Source organism: Cebus imitator, unplaced genomic scaffold, assembly GCF_001604975.1.
Source record: "Cebus imitator isolate Cc_AM_T3 unplaced genomic scaffold, Cebus_imitator-1.0 Scaffold195, whole genome shotgun sequence".
Lineage (NCBI taxonomy): Eukaryota > Metazoa > Chordata > Mammalia > Primates > Cebidae > Cebus > Cebus imitator.
The window spans coordinates 135542-156020 of NW_016107510.1; the positions used below are offsets into that span (position 1 = coordinate 135542).

Sequence of the window (20479 nt, forward strand, 5' to 3'; positions counted from 1 at the left end):
AAGTAAAACAGACTGTTTTATAATCAAAATAGCACACATGGTTTATGAAATAATCTCAACTAATAGTTGAAAGTCTACATTAAAAAAAAAAGAATTGGCAAATTTTTTTTGTACCGTTGTAAAATGTTTTTGTCATTTAGTAGTGATTCTTGTTCAGGTAATTTACACTTCAAGCTCTTGGTGTCTTCACATATAGTAAATGTAGAGTCCAAGACCTCCTGCTGACATTCTTCTCTTGTGTTATGAGAGATAGCTACTTCACACAACATTTTCAGAGAATTATCACTGTTTATGTTCGAGCTGATAGCCTGAAAACTTGTAGTAAATGATGATGGTTTTATTAAAGTTACTGTAGATGGATTTTGAAAAGTTTTTCTACAGTCTTCTGGTGTATACACAATAGGCTGAAGTTCTTTGCAAAGAGAATCATTGAGCTGAACACTTTCAGATGATGGAGATTTTAGAGTATGCTGTCCTTTCAAGGGAGATGGCATTAGTTTTCTCCGAGTTCTTTTTTGTGGAGGAATCTTAAGCATATTAGATTCACTTGAAGATGTGCCTGTTCAAAAACAAAAAATAAAGACAATAATGTTTCCTAAATAGTTTTTTAAAAATAACTCCATTAGTTTTAAAACTTAGAAACCTTAATAATGTTATTTTTATGCCAATTGATAAAAATCTGAAAAATATAAGTTGGAAAGGAAAAATATCATGGTTAACTACTAAAAACTTTAAAGTTGATAAACTCAGTATAAAGAAATTCTATAACATAAAATAAATACATTGCTAATGTCAATATTAATTTATAGGCATAACTTTCTTGAGATATTGGGTAATTAGGGAACAAATTTCCAATCAATTCCAACAAAATTCATAATTTCTAGCTTGCATGTTTGATTTGGGTTTAAGATGAAAATAGTGTTAAACTTTTAATACTGTTTTTAAAACACTTGTTCCATCGTAAAATGTTATTAGTGTATTACTTTTGTCTTGTTTTTTAGATTCGAGGGTACATGTATAGGTTTGTTATATGAGTATACTGGGTGATGCTAGGGTTTGGGTGTCAGTGATCAGTTTACTACTAATTGAGTGGAAGTCTAGTCTAAATTAACAAGAATGGAAACAACCAGTAAAATTCTGAGTGAATGAAAGGATTGTTTTTGTTAAGTGTCAGGTATACAGAGTTAACCTTCAGTAGCTGCGGATTCTGCATCTGTGGATTCAACCAACTCCACACTGGAGATATTCAGAAAACAAACCAAAAAAAATAAAATAAAAATATATAGTATAACAACCATTTTATGGTATTTGTATTGGATTATGTTTTATAAGTAATCTAGAGATGATTTAAAGTACACAGAAGGATATGTGTAGCCTATATACTATGCCATTCTATGTAAGGGACTTGAGCATTCATAGATTTTGGTATCTGGATGGGTTCCTGGAATCAACTTGCTTATCCCCAGGATACTGAGAGAAAACTGTAGTCGTTAAGCAGTCTAGTTAACTGATTTGTCTCCTATATAATACGTAACTCATAGGTTTGCAAAAATGAGATTTAATACTAAAGATAAATGAAATAATTCAGAGTTCAAGGTACTTTTACCATCATCACTCTGTAGAAGTCAATCTCCTAAATGTCAAGAGGTCACCAAGTCTGATGATCTTTCTTAGCTATATCTAATAACTTCTGTAGCTTTTCAAAATTATATCTTTACTATTCCAACATTTGTGTTATTCTCTTCTTCTTCCATCCAGTAAATGTATACATTTCCCTAAGGAGCTGTACTTGACCCTCTAGTTGTCTTGTTCCACAGTTTCTCATATTTCTAATTACACTTTTATCGTTACCTTCTCTGTCACCTGGGTTCCAAATTACTAGATTTTTGTTTTCCTTTTCCCTTGCATTTCCCAATCTCTATCAATTCTTTCTTATGCTTATAGTAAAAACATAATTTTGTTTATGTCATCCTTCTGATTAAAGACTTTGTAGTAATTTTTAAATAGAAACAAAACATGCTAATATTTTTAGGTGGGGAATTCATGGTCCTTGCTCCAAAATTAAGAAACAAATTGTTTACAATATTAGATTTAGTGTGTAATGCTTAACATTCAAAAACACAAACATCTGGTAAACACCTTTTATTAATGTCCAAAATAATAAATGACATATGTAACAATACAGTTGATCAACTTCAGTGTGATTATCTTACATTTTTCAATTAACTTTTCTCTACCTACTTCATTCTGGTGAACTTCATGGTGTCTGACGCAAAATACCTTTTTTGGAGTGTAGAGTCAATGGAAGAAACTATAACGTGTATTTCCATTCATGTTGTCTGATCATGAAGTAAAATTCCCAGTTGACTTTATATTTACTTTACTACATAATACTAACTTAAAGAACATTGAAAGCAGAATAAGATAAGTGTTACTCATTTCAATAAAGCAATTCAAACTTTCAACCAAGTTAGAAAATACACTTAAAGCAATTAGCAACAGTACAGGTATTATTCTTATTATATTACTTGACAATATGCTCTGCTATGACTAGGTTGATAATTACCCTCTAGGAAATAAAATTTAAAAACAGAAGAAAAATATGATCCCTGTTCTATTAAGGAATTTTACTTTTCTGAGAACTAGATAAATGAGATCCAGATCTTAAAATGATTTTCCACTCCCTTTAACATGACATTTGTCAAATTTTCCACTACCAGATATTTTTATACTAATACTACAGTGTAAAGACAGTTACTTTTCTCCACTGTGCTGCTACCACCAATTTGGTGGCTATTTATAGCTGGAAGATTAACTTCTTTTCCCACGAGAGGCAGCAGGGGTATAGAGGATAGAAAACTACATGGAGGATAGAGGACTGAATTGGGAGTCAGGAGGCTTGGATTCTATTTCTGGCTCCACCAACAGCTCACTGAGTGACCTTGGGCAACTCACTAAGCAGTGTGGGCATTAATACAACTTTTTCAGGAAAAGTTGTAATTTACTTTCCAATAATGAATAACTAACTTACTGTTATCTCTGAAACAATATATTTCATACAATGCCTCACTTTCAGTTTATCAGATATCTAGTTTGCTAAGGCTGATGATTAATATAAACCACAAGTATTATTGAAACAGGTATATATGTTATTTGCAAATGCAGAGTTTATAATAACATTTTAAACTTTAAAACACAATAGAACGTAAACTCTTAAGGGACAAGCATTATACAGAATCATTATTTTTAAAAATACATACTTAGAGGGTATAATCTCTGAGAGTGGCAACTGGGCAAATTCCCACGATGGTGGAGCACATTTTTCCTACTGCAAGTTAAGAGTCATAAAAAACACAGTCGTCCCATAGAACATTGAAGAAATATCTACCTGTCCTCTGGGATAATCTAAACATACACCAGACATCAAATTTAGTATGATCAGACTGACTAACAATTTGTCAGTAAAAGGAATAGTGATATCACAATGATGTATCTTTAGCTGTAATTTTGCTCTCCTGGCAGAATATGATAAGCTGAAGAAGTAGCACGGAGATATGGTAGTCAATGTGGATTTACACACACTCGTTTTACTGGGCCTAGAAGAAGAGATGCTACAGACACACAGCATGTATATGATATAAATCTAAAGAGTTCTTTTCATCTTCTCAACTATTAAATTCAGATAAAATAAAAGAGCAGAAGGCTGATGATCAATTCAGAACTACTTTAGGCTGATTAGTTGCTAACAAAGCTTTAGGAGCTAACCAGAGCAAAAACAAAATTTAAAGGTTTAAATAAAAATTTAAGTCAATCTTCTGTAACTATAAACATAAAAGGATAACGACCCCATTTAATGAAAACTAAAAGAATAAAAACAACTAAATTTTACTTTGAATAACATTTTTAGAATATATAAATACAATTACCTAATAAATAATTATTCTCCTTTAGCTAAGCTAGGTAATAAGGAACTTTATGTGGGTATGGCAAGTGGAGAATCTTGAGTTAGGGGATCAGAGAGTTTAACAGGCTATAAGAACTATTAGATATGTTAGGCCTATGTCTATAAAAGGGATCTGCTGTACTTTTCCATTAGAGGAAAAGGATGTACAGTAACTTTCCAGAAGAGTAAGCATGGGACAGTTGTAGTCTCCCGATTCAGCCTGGGAAAATACCACCTAACAAGATTCCATAATTCTTGTGCTTACAGAGTATAAGTGATAAAAAAAAAAAAACTTGGAGGCAGATTATAATTCCTTTAGAAATGCCCTATAAAATGAGAAAATGAATCACAAAGTTGCAGGCTGTGCCTTGCAGAACAAGAGACCATATAGATGATGATAGTCAATAAAATACCCTGGCAACATGAGTGCTACACAGAAGGGAATAGGAAATTAAAAATGCATTGTTATAAGGTACACTCTTGCAAACTAGATTAGGGAAGACTGGCAGCCACTTGGGAAGAAATCTCTCCAGGGTCTATCTAAGGAACTGCCCAGTGTATCATATACTTGAATACAAGAGGCAGTGGGTAGCAATATATATTATGGTTTCTGAGTAATTTTGCTATTTCCACAACATCTCTTGGGACTTTAACTCCTCAGCATATTATAAGTGTGCTGCATTTCTATTACCCTGAATGATTATGACCCATGGGATATAAGTGAATAGGACTTGTTGGAATTTATGTCCAAATAATAAGCATAATGTCATAATGTTTAAAAAATTTAAAGAAAAAAATCGCTACTATTATTTTAAATCCAGGATCAATGTATGTTTTATTTATGAAAAAAAAAAAGTTGTAGTCAGCTGTGGTACAAAAGCAACAATCTAAGAGAACTACACCTTCATAAAAAGAATAAACTGTCCTTCCATCTTAGTACCTACCATGCCATGCTAGGTACAGTGGCAAACAAGACAGTTAAGAATTTACATTTTTGAGGGGAGAAGGAAAATGACAATAAACAAATAAAATTAGGATGATAAATTAATTTTAAAGACAATAAAACAGAGAAATGGAATAGGTAGTGATGGGAAGTAGAAAGGATGTTTTAACTATGATGGCTAGAAAGACAATTCTAAGGATGGGATATGTGATCTGAGACTTGAATGGCTATGAAAGGAGCCAGTTCTATGAAGATCTGGGGGAAAAGGCAGAAAAAATAGCATGTGCAAAGAAAAAATAGCAAGGCAACAATGAATTTGTTGAGCTTGAGGAAAAGAGGCTAGTTTGATTGAAGTGCTGTGAGTTACAGCGACAGGTGGAATGAGAAGAGGCTACAGAGATCAAAAGGGGCAACTTATGTTAGGATTTATGGACAAGATAAGGGTTTTGATTTATTCCAAGTGCAAAGAGAAATATCCGTGGAGAGTTTCAGGTATGGATATAATGTGATCTGATTGATGTTTAAAAGGAATAATTTGCTTGCTGTGTCAAGAATGGTCAAGAGAGAAAACAGAAAAATTAGTAACAAGGCTATTGCTATAGCTTAGGCAAGAAATGACAGCTTGGATAAGAGTAGTAAGAGCAGTGATGGAGATGTGAGAAGGGTATTACAGTCAAATAATCATATAAAAATCAGGTAAAGTAAATCCGTAACATATTTAATGATATCTATGTATGTAATTAGCTGCCTTATAATAAAGAGTTCACAGAAAGTAATATACATTAATTCTACGTAAGTAAATTAAGAGAAATTGACAATATTCCATAAAACCATGAACCATTTATGCATGTTATTCCCTCAAATTTGGCATTCTTTTTTTTTTTTTTTTTGACATCCCCTTCCCTCTAACCCCACTTATCAGGCTTGGGGGCCTGTCCTCTATTCAGGAGTTCTGATCCATGTAATAGTAGGAGTCTTGGAATCTACATTTTTCCCTTTCTAGCTTGGATGCTCATAGAGACTTGAGGCAGCACAAACTCTTTCAGGTTTGAGGCTGTGATTTCTTTTTCAGAGATGATGAGTATTATTATTATGCTGAGGTAGGGGAAAGGAAAGAAAAGGAGTAAGAATAAGTAGGAAATGATCTTAGAACAAGAGTAGCAGATAGAGACGGTACTAAAAATCAACTTTGGCTCCTAGGAAGTTGTACCAAGGGCAATGAATGAGTAAGATTTAAGTTGGTAGAATGATGTTAAAAATGGCATATCTTTTTAGGTTAGGCACCCTACTTTCTCTGCATATTCATCTCTAGACACTCCCAAACAATTAAAACAGGTTTATAGACAGTTTCAGACATAAACATACCATGTTTTCAGATACAAGGCCTAACTGCTTGTCTTCTAATATTTTAATATAGCATTCAATTTTTAAAACGGAGCCAATGTATTTTGATCCATGTTTAACGAAGCTTGAAAATATAAAATGCAAACTTGTAATGAATGAGTTTTGATAAAATAACATACATATTAGAATCTTTTCTTTTTGAAAGAGAAGGAATTTAAAAAGACGGTGGGTGCTTGAAGAATTTCTTACTAGAAATAGTACTTGGTTGGCACACTTGAGAAATATCCATAGTACAAGAAGGCATTTGAAGGTTAACTGCAATAGACAAATTTAACCCAAGTGATAATCTTAATATAGGTATGTAGCTCCCATTCAGATTCCCTTTAAAATGGTCACATTGTTAAAAAAAGAAAAGGGGGGGGGTAAATTTGACCTAATGTTGGTAATGGGAAAACAATATCATCTGAATGCCAGAACATTATAGGACTTTCTGAAGAATATTGTATAGCTAAGACTCTTAAAGAAAGGCATGGAGAAGAATGAATTATAGTAGTCCCTGTACTTCATCCTTCAGTGCTATCCCAGGGAGTTAGGTAACTGACACTGGCAGATGTCAGTGAAGTCCCTTAAAAATTAGGACCAGGGATGATGGAGTAGGTGGAGTTGGGGAGAATGAGTGAGCTATGGCTATGCAATATAGAAAATGCCAACATCTTGAACACTGAAAGTAGCACTAAGAGGCTCTAAAATCCACTCCTGGCTCAGCAGCTTTAGCACAGAATAAATACTGAAAAGTACCCAATGTTATTGGGCTTGCTCCCATCACTGGTGGTATACCACACGTGGATAAGACACTTCTGGGCAAAGAGGCAGATTTCTAGGTAAGACTACCTGTGGCTCTGGTTCCTTCTCTACATTCCTTAGGCTGGTGGAACGGTGGACAGGAATATGTTTTTTCCCCTTAATTTTATAAGTAAAAGCATAATTATAATAAGCAAACAAAAAACTCACAGGATCCATAAAAAGAAATATAAAGAAATGACAGAGCAGGCATACAAACTCAGACGTTTTGTTAATCCAGATGCCAAGTTCTTCAACACCAGAAAACACTAAGCCTCTACTACAGAGGTAATTAAATCACTTAGGCAATGACCAAATAACTAAATGAACATGAACATTCACAATTATACTGATATTTAAAACTACATTTTATAGATTATTTGATGATATGAAAAAATGTTCATTAATGAAGTAGTATATGATATGATCCCAATTTTGACAAAACAAAACAAAAACAACCAAAAACAAATCAAAGCATACAACCCCCCTGAGCAAAAAAGGGGGGAAGCGTAACAGAAAACAGAGAAGGAAATATATCCTAATTCATCAAAATATTAACCCAGGTTTAGAGCTCACTGGGAAAATAATACATTATTTTATTTTCCTTTTTATACATTAGTTTATATAATAAATATAATCCTCCCCTAAAAAATAATAAATGACAAAAAAGGGAGGGAATAATGTTTGAGGTAGTGGGTAGGAAGCCAATAAAAAAATCAGCTCTTTCAAAGCTCTGAAGATTTCAGGAACCGAAGGCATGAGGTTGTCTCTGAAAGCACAGCCTGGAGTTAAAACAGGAAAATTCTTGTAAGTCTGTATAAGAAAATTGGATTCCGAGGTCTCCCTGACCCCATTACCATCACCTACATTGCCAGGTGACTTCTCCTTTGTTACTCCATTAAAAGACATGAGGTTTTACTCTCTGGATAGGCTGTAGACTGGGGCCAATATGCACAGCTGACACTAGGTGCATTAAGTAATTTCTTAATAATAAATGTATGCTGATTTTTCTCCTACTTCTCTATAATATTGGTAGCCGGGCCCATATACCCCCTAAATGGAAAATCAAAAAGTTCTTTGTAAATGAAACATAAAAATAAAAAAGACATAGGTACTGACATTTGTAGGTTCCCCCAGATTGACTAGTTTTCTGGAGATAACTATAAAGCAGAAACAATGAGTTCAATCCTAGCTTTTGTAAAACTTACTCATTAATTGTTTAGAAAACATTTTAAAATATTTATATGATGCTTTAAGGCATCTTATAAAAAACTGAAATTGTGTGTTTCAGAATAAAGTGCTGAGTGTTCTATTCATCTGTTCCTGCATTATGGCTAGAGATTCCCTCTTCAAAAAGTTTGTTTACTGTAAGTCCAAAGACAGACTTAAAAAGGAAGTTAGACAAAAACATTTTGTTGAGGCTGCCAAGTTTCAGAAGCCTCTCAAAAGACTTTTAAGTATTAAAACCACTTTTAAAATTAACTGTAAATGCATGCACTGAAATCATGGATTAGACGGAGAAGGAATACAAATATTTTCATCATTAATAGCCCAGATTCTAAAACAATGTAACATGGATTACAACAAAAGTATATTAACATTTGTGTACTTGTATAGTATTGTAGAGTATTAAATATGCTATTAATGAAACCACAGCTAAAAATCAAAACAAAAACAGTGAAATCATAACGAAAACATAATTAATTTGCATGACAAACTAAATTACGTTTGCTAAGTGGCTATAAAAATTATTGATAAATATTTGGTGACTGGTTAAGTGGTTAAAAAAGTCAAGTTGAATATTCATCTGCCACTCACTATATCTCAAATGTGTAGGATTTTAAGAGATATAATTGACAAATGGCAGCATAATAAAAGCAACAAATTGGGCATTTTGATTTTAACATAACATAGGAGAATCTGATGAAGAAGTACATAAGACTTGAAAAAAGGTTTGACAAATTGACTGCCTATATCTCAAGAGAAACATCTACAAATGTACGTATTGGTGGTGTTGCTCGTTAAGGTAGTTAAGTCTACCTATAAGCATAATCTAGTCTACTTCAGTATTTGCATCTTCCAAATATTTCAGTTCTCCAGGAAGTCTATCTCACAGGTTTGGCTGAGGACTCTAAAATGTTTCTAGGAGAAACCAGAAAAAAAAAAAAAAAAAAGAGATGCTTCATGTCTATTTCCCTAAAATTAGTTTTTAAAAAAGTCAGTATATTCTTACTTCTTTTTTTTTTTTTTAAGACAAAGTTTTGCTCTTGTTGTCCAGGCTGGAGTGCAATGGTGAGATCTCGGCTCACCGCAACCTCTGCTTCCCGAGTTCAAGCAAACACTCCTGCCTCAGCCTCCTGAGTAGCTGAGATTACAGGTATATACCACCACGCCCAACTAATTTTTTTGTATTTTCAGTAGAGGTGGGGTTTCCACATGTTGGTCAGGCTGGTCTCGAACTCCTGACCTTAGGTGGTCTACCCACCTTGGTATCCCAAAGTACTGGGATTACAGGCATAAGCCATCTTATCTCATCTGGCCTATTCTTACTTCTAATAGATGTTTTTAATAATATTTTATTTATTTAATTATAAAAAATTTCCTTAAGTAGGACCTAAAATTAAATGTTACACATATTCACATGAGTATGTATGTGACATTACATATTATGTATATATATATATATATATATATATTTTTTTTTTTAATATAACATATACATGTCACTTCTTACCTGATCCTGCTAAAATATATTAGCAAAAGCTGAGAAGAACTAAGGTGGTGGTGTTGCGAGTGAGTTAATTCTTCATCTCTCATGATTAGAAGTTACAACATCTAAACACAGATGAATCAAGAGACAGCAGTATAGCACACTGGTAGTTCAGAAATACTGCAAATACTGGCTGGGCATGGTGGCTCACGCCTGTAATCCCAGCACTTTGGGAGGCTGAGGCGGGTGGATCACCTGAGGTCAAAAGTTCAAGACCAGCCTGGTCAACATGGTGAAACCCCACCTCTACTAAAAATACAAAAAAATTAGCTCGGGGGTGGTGGTGGCACCTGTAATCCCAGCTACTTGGGGGGCTGAGGCAGGAAAATCCCTTGAATCTAGAAGGCAGAGGTTGCAGTGAGCAGAGATGGCACCATTGCACTCCAGCCTGGGCAACAAGAGCTAAATTTTGTCTCAAAAACAAACAAACAAAACCAAAACCAAACAAATATTGTAAATACTGTAAGTTTGTTACATATAATCATCCAGCATATATTCCAACTGAAAACAGAAAAATCCCCAGTAATTTCATATCTGTCTTCCTAAGGATAGTTTTAAGAAATGTTGGAAATGTCCTTAAAACAGTTAATTGTTAATGACAACTCGCGTCCAAATAATTTTAAACCAAATGCTTGGTTTTACTCCATCATTACTATAAAAAAAAAAAGGAATAAACTTACACCAAATGTTTCCTAGTAGCAAAAACTGAAAGGCTCAAGAAAGGTAAGTCCTTACCTGTTTTAACTACGACATTTCCATGTCATGGGAATTATATAGTTTGGCAATCTATATCTAGTTTTCACTGAATCTCTACTTTAAAAGAGTAGTCCTATCTACTGGCCACCAGGAAAGTTACAATGGGGATCATTTTATATACACAACCAGAATTTAGTACTAGATGGTTTTAGTAGTCACTTAAACTTCATTATTTTATAATTCGTTGCTCACAGCAAGAAAATGACATGCTTAAAGTCATGATAGCAATTATATTTATTGTTGCCAGAGCTGGAGTCTTGTTTCTTATTTTCCAGGGGAAAGTCAGGTAAAAAGTAATGCAAGCAATCCAGAGTAATAACATATATAATTAATATAATGGAGACTTAAAAAAACAAAACTTCCTTCATAGACTTAAAAATGTGAATCGGAGGCAACATACTACTTCATTGCTCCCAAAATCAAATGCTATCTCCTATTACTACTGAAAAGAGAAAGTAAGCAGATAAAATATGGATATCTTCATAACCTAAAATTGGGTTAAAAACCCACCATGAATCAGAGAGAAAAAAATACATGTAACAAATTTGGCAAAGGATTTAGAGCTCATGTATGTGTATGTCTGTATGTATGTCTATGTATATATGTGTATATAGGTTGGCTGGTCTGTCTCTGAGAGAAATGATTCTTACAAAATAAAATAAGAGAAAAATAAGGCAAAGGAAAAGGTAATCAGAAAAAAATCATAACTAGACAAAAGCACATGAAAAAATGTTCACCTTCACCTTCATTACCCACTTATGATGGTAGGCTATAGTTATAACAGTTCTGCGGGTGGAGAATCTGACAATGCACATCAAATACTTTCAAAATGTACATACTCTTTCATTTAGCTATTCTTCTAGGGCCTTAATTAGGAAATAATTGGCAAGTTGCAAAATAAATACAAATGCACAGACATTTAGTGGGGTGTTGCTTGTAACAAAGTGAAAACAAACTAAATGTTAATTAGCAGGAGATTAGGTCAACATAATATGCAGCTATTAAAAATGACAAATTCATATTTGTTGATAGGAAAATGCATCTACAGCAAGTAGTTCGGTGAAAAACAAGCTGGTCAGCAACTACGTGTATAATAGATTCCATCATTTTTGTTTTAAAAAAGCAAACCACACATGTATGCTTAGAAAAATAGTCTGGTAGGTTATTTAAAACTAAATACTAATATGGGTTAATAAAGTATATCTTGTTTCTTTTGGCTTGACTTTTTTCCAAATTAAAAAACAAATGTTTATTGCTAAGAAAGTAACAAGGTTAAAACACTAGTGAAAGCAGTAAAAGACTTAAAAGCTATGGGAATACAAAGGAATGTATGCAGGCAAATGAAAGATGATCCATTAAAGGTAAGGTTTCATGAAGAAGGAAATATCTGAATTGCACTCGCATTGTGGAGAAAGATTTAGGCCAAGAAGTGGGATGGAGGGAGAGAAAACAGCCTTTGAAATTGATGGGAAAGCTTGGAAATTGCAGAGGCAAGAAACAGAAATCATGTTTTTGAAAGTTGGGATACCAGGTGCTGGACAAAAGTATGCCTACAGCTTGACACTGGACTGAAAAAGCCTTTGAAGGCTCTTCTAAGATGTCTACACTTTATTAGGAAGATCCCTTTGGTGGCAGTGCGAAGTGTAGACTGCAGTGGAAAGAGACAAGATAAATTAAAAATAGTTTAGATGTCATTACATTATTAATTTCTTATACAAAATTTTCTAAAAATATTTTAAAATAAATTAAGAAACACTTTTTTCTCTCTGTTTACATCTCTAAAACGCAATTACTAAATGATAATTCATGTGGCTTCTTAAGTAGAGGGGGCTCTATATATTTCAGCTTTTTGAAATATTGCACAGATGGTTCCTTTAAATAAAATAAAGAGACTAGATAATTTATCACTAATGGGATAAAAATCCCAGGCCTTTTGGGGTCATCTTTTGATGTGCCATATCATGTGTTCCGAATGGTTTTACCCAGAGGAACTAATTTATCAAAAGCTTAAGACTGTAAATGTTAAAAGATTTACAGAGCTGTATATTATTGTAAAGGCAGAATGCAGTATTTAGCAAACATGAGTCACAGGCTGCAAAGTAGGGTTCATGACACGGAGACATTGATGAGTGGGATTAAATCTAATTGAGGCATGGTACAAAATGATGGCAAGGATTCTTCTTTTGCAAGCACTCCTGTTAATATGTACATGAGGAGATATTCTAGGAAACTATGCTAAATTAAAATTAGTTGGCAAAGTTCTAAAGTGAAATCAAATATTAATATATGCATTGCAATAAACACTTCTAGGTTACAAATAATCGATACAATTAGTGTACTCATCATAAATCTGGATTCTTTTTAGCAGCCTTATGACTCATGGAATTCAGAGTTGCAAATGATACAGGTAAATGAATTTTAACTATTTATAAGATATGAAACCTTATCTTATAAGGTAAGGTACCATTAAATTAACCAAACTAATATAAGGTACCACTAAATTAACCACACTAATAAACATTTTATAATACACTTATGAGACACTATTGTGGTTAGGGATGTATAGTTAACAACAGTTCCCTATGTATCAGGCAACTATTGCAGTCCTTTAAATTAATCCAGCACTTTGATTAATAAATCAACCAATAAACTTTTGATATTTCTCTGTGGGAAATAGCAGATATCATGTTTCTCTCTCAGTCTCATTTACCCAGTATTTACACTTTACCAAAGATGGAAAAGAAGAGACAATAAAAAGAACCATTTAATTCACAGTAATATTTGCAGCTATAGATGAATAACCAAATACTGTCTTCTGCACATGGCAATGATGAGTCAAACAAAATGTATTTAGGGCTAAAGGCATGATTTCCATTGTTTCATGATTAAATATTGTTGCCAAATGGAAAAATATGGAAAATCTGGTTTATTAACATTTTGCTGCTTTATATTTGCTATATGAGAAATTAGTATAGAGAATTCCTATCTTTTAAATGAAATTTCCTTGTATTCAAGTAATTTTAGGAGAAACTTAAACTTAGCGCGAACTCTATATTCAATCAGAATATCTGTTCTATATAAGAGACTGGTTCTCCTAGTATTTTTTATTGTACTTTTAAGATAAAATCACTGACATTGGGTGCAAAATTTTAAAAAAGGAAAGGTTACAGACAGAAATATGACCAAATGTGAGTTTCCAGATGGATAATGAAGAAATCTTGACTTTTCATTTAATGTCAGAAATTTTATCAGTTCCATAAATAAATCTTTCTGTTAGCACCCCAGTCTTGCACTACACTCAGTATGTATGCTATCTGTTTTCCAGACCCCAAAATAGGTACATATTTTACTCTTAGTCAATACACTTGTAGTTTGGAGGTAAAGATCTCAAGTCAAATATCTATCCAAAAATCAAGTCTAGTTATTGGCAAATAATTAAAATTAATAAAATTTACAAAATTAGTTTTTTTCCTGAGTAAGTATTTAGGCTTATTAGTTTAAGAAACATAAAAAGTAGTCCATGTCACAAAAATAAAAATATTGCATATAGGGATCTCTTTAGTCAAACGTATAAAACACTTATAAAGAAAACTCTGAAACTTTGCTGAGGAACATATAAAAAGAATACAGAGAGACAAACAATTCTAGAAGAAAAGGGTTTGATATTGGAAATACGTGAAGTTAATTTATGAATTAAAGAAATTTTATTTCCTTGAAACTAGAAATTATTCTGACATTGATTTCCCAGACAAAGCAAAGAATACTTTTCAGACCAAGAATAATGAAGGGCTAGCATGCTACATAAAAAAGATACTATAAAGTCTCACGTATTAAAATAACAGCTACTGTCCCTAATACAAACAGGCAAAATAAGAGAGTAGAAATTCAGTAAATAGAATTACATATGACTATCTACTGTACAAAAAACATACGTGCTGTAGGAATGAATTTCCAGTATATCTATATAAGAATGCTAGTCTCCTTGGAAAAAATAGTTAGATTCTTGCCTATCATTTAACACTAACATAAATTAGGAGAAAGTGGAAGGGATAATTAAAAAACTTTTGAATGGAAAAGTCATTTGAGGAAAGATCCCAAAGGCACTGAAATAGAGAGAGAAAACTATTTTACTACATGAAAGTTTTAACTTTCAGCATTAAAAAGGAAACCTCAAACAAAAGCAAAAGTGGTAAAACTTGAAGGGTATAGTTATACCATATATGTTACAGAAAAAAGTTAATATCCCTTAGTGATTTCATCTTGTCCTATGGCTTTAAATATCACCTAAATGTTAACAACTCTCAAATTTATATTTTAGCTTCGACTTCTCTCCTGAACTTCAGATTCTTAACTGCCTACATGTCTCCACTTGGATGTATCTTAGACAAATTTAACATGGCTAGAAGAGAACTCCTAATTTTCTACAACCTCCATCCTGTAAACCTGCTTCATTTGAAGTCCTCCCTATCTCTCTGAAGGTGACTCAATTCTTTCAGAAGCTAAATTCAAAAATTTTAGAGTCAATCTTAGGTCTTTCTTTCTCTCCTATTCTAAAACTAATTTTCTTGGAAATCTTGCTGGCTCTACCTTCAAAACATTTTAGAATCTGATCACTTCTCACCAAATCCACTGCTATTAACCTGGTCTGAATCACCACCATCTTTTGCTTGGGTTATTCCAGTAACCTTCGCTTGTTTCAGCCCGTGCCATAGTATAATCTATTCTCAACACAGCAGTTAAAGAAATCTTTTAAAAGCACAGTTGAGATATGTTACATTTCTGTTCAGACCATGCCATGGCTCCCTGTTTTACTCACAGTAAAAGACTAATTAAGTCCTTATAGTAACCTGTAAGTCCTTATAGCCTTGTAGGTTACTATAAGGACTTAATTTAGTTTTTTAGACTAATTAGATCTGCCTTCCATCCCTTTATCTCTCCAATCTCATTATCTACTTTCATTCTCTTTTTCTTTGTACCAGTTATATATCCTCAACAGCCTTTGAATATGTCAGGTTAAATTTCTGTGTTAGAGATTTTGCACTGTGATTGTGTCCCTCTATCTAAAAAAGCTTCTTCTTCCAGACATTCATATAGCTAATCCTGTGACCTCCTTCAAGTTTTATCAGTGAGATCCTCCCTGATCCTGCTATTGAAAATAGCAATCTCTCCTCCCTGGCCACACTCCTAAACTTCCTTTATTTCTTTCTTATAGCATGTACTACCTTCTAGCATTCTGTTTACTTTACTTACCACATTATTGTCTTTCTCTACTAGAAGTGAGCTCCTTGAGGGTGGTGAAGTTTGTTTCATACTTTGATTCCTATCATCAGACAAGTGCCTGAAATACTGCTATAAGTTAAACACTGTTGAATGAATGAAAAATATAACCTTACACTTTAACAATTGTTACAAAAGACGACAATGTCAGAAAAATGTTCAAATGATGGCTAGGCAATTCACTGAAAAAAGACTCTTAAAAAAACACACTGAACTATGTCAGTAATGAAAATGGAAAAAAGATAATAAGTATCAACAAGCATTGCCTTTCAATGGTGAAAATGGCAAATACTTCTGCACCAACCTAAAAATGGGCAAAGACAAAAGAGGGAGAGTGTCCCAGATTAAAAAAGACTGCATAGGTATGAACCTTGTTTGGATCTTAATGGAAACAAATCATAGAAACAAATAATTTATGAGACAATGGGCGAAATTTGAACATATTAGATATTTGATGACATTTTTCTTTTATAAAGATGATATAAATGGAAGAAATGATATGCTGTCTGAGAGCTACTTCAAAATAATCTAGTGTAAGAGCTGGGATGGAGGAAAGCAGATGGGTTCTCAAGACTAGATATGAGTTGGTAAGTTTTAAAGTTAGGTGTTGGGCACATGGTACTCATGGTATTCTTTGTGCTTATATACATGTTTGTGTAATTGATTTACTGAAAGTAGAAATTAAAAATATTTTATCATCAAAATCTGGTGAGGCTAAAAAAAAAAAGCTCATTCTTTTATACTGCTTGATGTGGTTTAAAATCATTTGAAGGAGGGGAGTTACTTGGCAATATATATTGCGAATTTTGTATAATGTGAATTTATCTTGAGCCAGAAATTTTACTGCTTATAATTTATTGTAGGGATAATCAGATATGAGCACAAAGATAAATACATGTATTTGCTTACTAAAAAACTATGTGCAATAATAGTGAAAATTTATTAAACAAGCCAAATGCACAACAATAGAGTACAGGCTATATTCATTATAGTTAATCTCATTTTTTTTTTTTTTAAGGCAGAGTCTGGCTTTGTTGCCTAGGCTGGAGTGCAATGGTGCAATCTTGGCTCACTGCAGCCTCAACTTTCCAAGCTCAAGCGATGCTCTCAGTTCAGCTGCCCAAGTAGCTAGGATTACAGACATGGGCCACTATGCCCAGCTAAGTTTTAGATTTTTTGTAGAGACAGGATTTTGCCATGTTGCTCAGGCTGGTCTTGAACCCCTGGCTCAAGCGATTGGCCTGCCTCAGTCTCCCAAAATAGTGGGATTGCAGGCGTGAGCCGCTGTGCCTGGCCCTGGTTCTTAAAAGCACCCCATGTGTGTGTATTTAAGTAAAAATAATGTAGTTAATCTAGTCTCTAAGGTCTCTAAAGGTCTCTAAGGAGCTTGAACTCACTTATAAACACCATTCCTATTATTCCTCTTTGACGCTATTCGTCATGTATACAACATACATAATTCATGGAATGGATAAGTCATAATAAATAAATAATCTCTAAAATCATTTGAATGAAATAGTAAAGTAACCAACAGAGAACAAAATATTATAAAAACAAAACCCATTTTCTAATATGTTTTCAAAAGAAAATATGTAATTATAAAATGTAACATGGCTTCAAGTTTTTCCTTCAAAAATATATGAAAAGGAATTAAGAGTTAAGTAAATTCTTTTTTTTTTATTGTTGACAAGTGTAGTCTATGCAATTATATTGTATGTGAAATATGGATTTTTAAATAAGGAATAATGAGCATCATATAGCATGTGGTCAGTATTTCTCAATCTTGGTGTTAAAATACTATTTCCTCTCTAACATCTTGAGTGCATTATAAAAAAAGAATCATGCCCAAAAGGTCTGAGAAAATCAGAAAAAAATCTTAAGTTTTGCTTTCCAGAGATTGCAATTAGGTCAAGTCTAATGCTTTATTAAAAGAAAAAGAATATATATGTGTATACACAATATATATATTTTAAGAGAATCTATCCAACTTCCCTATCTTTTTAATGTAAAAGTGTACTATAGGGAACTTCTGCTAATAATGAAGATGGAGATAACCGAGACCAATCTTCCTTCTGAAGGCAACAAAAAGTCTGGACAAAATATAAAAAACATCTGTTTGAAGGTGCTGGATTATTAACAAGATGGTGAAAAATTATAGGTGGAAACGGGAGGCTCAGGAAGGTAATTTCTGCAACTTCAGCTAATTTTCCCTTGAGGTTGTTTGCTTACGCTAGAGGAGCTGGCAGAAAAGCGTAGCAACAGTGTTAAGAGCTTTGTGTTTCAGGAATAGGTTTCTGGAACTGGAATTCAGGGTCTTTCTAAGTCTTCCTTGCTTTGAGTTGGGACTCTGAACAGCTAGCTATACCGTAGAGGGCAAATCAGAAACAGGCAGGCCCTAGAGAAACTACAGTTTAGTATCAAATTATCTCAGTTTTTGATATAAGACTGAGGTGAGTTTGAATTGCTAATGCTACCTTGAGTCTGGAAGAAGCAACTATAAATATTCTCTGAGATATTTAATATCATGATCAAATATATCAAAATATTCTACAAACAATTTTGCAAATGCCTGACTGGCACAAAAAATTTAGCACACATATGAGGAAATAAGACCACATGCAAAAAAATCAGTATAAACAGACCCAATGGTTACAGACTTTGGAATTCTCAGACACAGACTTTAAATTATAGTCATCTCTCAGTAGCTGTGAGGGATAGGTTGCACGATCATACTCATGGATGCTCATATCCTTTATATATAAAATAATATAGCATTTGCACATAACCTATACAATCCTCCCACATTCTTTAATAATCTCTAGATTACTTAAGTAAACTGCAGAACGTGAGAAACAAAATTATCCAAGGAGAGAAAAAAACATTACAAGCAAAAGAGTAGAAGGCATAGACAATACAATTAGAAAATGCCATGCAATATAATTGATGTCCCAGAAATAGAGGAGAGGGCGAAAGTGGTAAAAGCAATAAGTGAAGAGATAATGGTTAAGAATTTTCCAAAACAAATGAAAGATAATGTAGACATAAATTCAGAAAGTCATGAACCCACTTAAGAGAAGTAAAAATAAAGTCAACTAGGCACAATCTAGTAAAACTATTAAAACCCAAAGACTGAAGAAATATTTCAGTAGGCCAGAAGTCAGATTGTATTCAGAGGTACAACACTTAACATAAAATCTGACTTCAACAGATTATTATTCTCTGTGAATAAGGTCTTATTTGTTAGCCCTTCACTCCCAACTACAGTCTGTCTCAAGTGGGCTAAATGTGTGCTGGGACACATTGGAGCCAAATAACCCAGCACACATTTAGCTCACATAAGAAAAATGGACTGTAGTGGGGAGTGAAGGGCTAACAAACACCAGATACCCAGGAAATTCCCCATAATGGAAAATATAGGCAGATTTGACTATACGAAAGTTAAAAGTACAATAAATTGATCAATTATTGCTCAACATATATAAAAAAATAAAGCAGCACCAAACGAACAAAGAGTTATCAGGTATAAAGTGCCAAGCAAAATCCAAGCAAACAAAAAACCCCCTCAAACTCCTAACAAATAAACAAAAATCTTCACTAGTGCAAATGAGCAAAGGATACATCACAGGGTATGAATCGGCCTCATCAGTAATCCAAGAGTCAAAAATTTTAAAAGACTATCCATTATGATTATTGCTGTTGTTACTATTTTTGGTTTAGGTAAAGATGAAACAGGTACTCTCATGTGCACTAAGTATAGAAAAAAAATTTTGAAAAGCAGTTTAACATGATACATTGAAAAAAATATTATATGTCCTTTAGCCTGGCAAATCAGCTTCTAAGAATCTGTTATGCATGCACAAATGTGAATACACAGATATGTTCTCTGATTGTACTGTTCACTAACAGAAAAAAGGTTAATTAAATTATGGCACATTTATTCTCTTGATTCTCAAAAAGAATAAAAATATGAGGCAGATTCTTCATGTATGTATCTTAAAAATATTCACAATAAACTAAATAAGTAAAACCAATAAGCATAATAAACTAAACACAAAAGTTGCAGACCACTATGTATAATGTGCTAGCATTCATGTGAAACTTAACAGAAAACTTTATGTGATACAAATACATTTGTATTGCACACTCACTGCAAAGATAAATTCTTACTAGCATTTAATCTCTGAGATAGGGCATAAAATTAAGGTTCTGGGAAGAATTTAAGATGGTAGTCTACTTCTTATATTCTACATTGTCTGAATTATTTTCTTAACTAAGATTATATATTAGCTTTGTTTACGTGAGAAAGAGAAGTATCAAGAGATTTGTCAATAGAAAAATAGTAAACTCTACATTGTTAGTTGACTTTAAGAACAGATTATTATTATAGAATATGATATGATTAATTACAATTTCCTGCCCTTAATGGAAGTTACATTTTAAAGGATGGGAAGCAAAATTATTCCATCAAAAATAGGTAAAATGGGTCAGGCACTGTGGCTTATGCCTATAATGTCAGCAATTTGGGAGGCCAAGGCAGAGAACTGCTTGAGCCCAGGAGTTTGAGGACAGCCTGGGCAATATAGTGAGACTTTGTTTCTACAAAAAA

At 33.2% G+C, this 20479-nt stretch overlaps 1 protein-coding gene across 1 annotated transcript in view; it reads right to left on the minus strand.

Moving 5' to 3' along the window:
- The window catches only part of KIF18A (kinesin family member 18A), a 90497-nt gene that overhangs the window by 12045 nt on the left and 57973 nt on the right, over positions 1–20479 (minus strand). The window contains exon 13 of the mRNA XM_017547086.2: positions 115–559. Within this exon, the coding sequence (XP_017402575.1) occupies positions 115–559 (445 nt within the window). The remainder of the gene's footprint in view (positions 1–114; positions 560–20479) is intronic.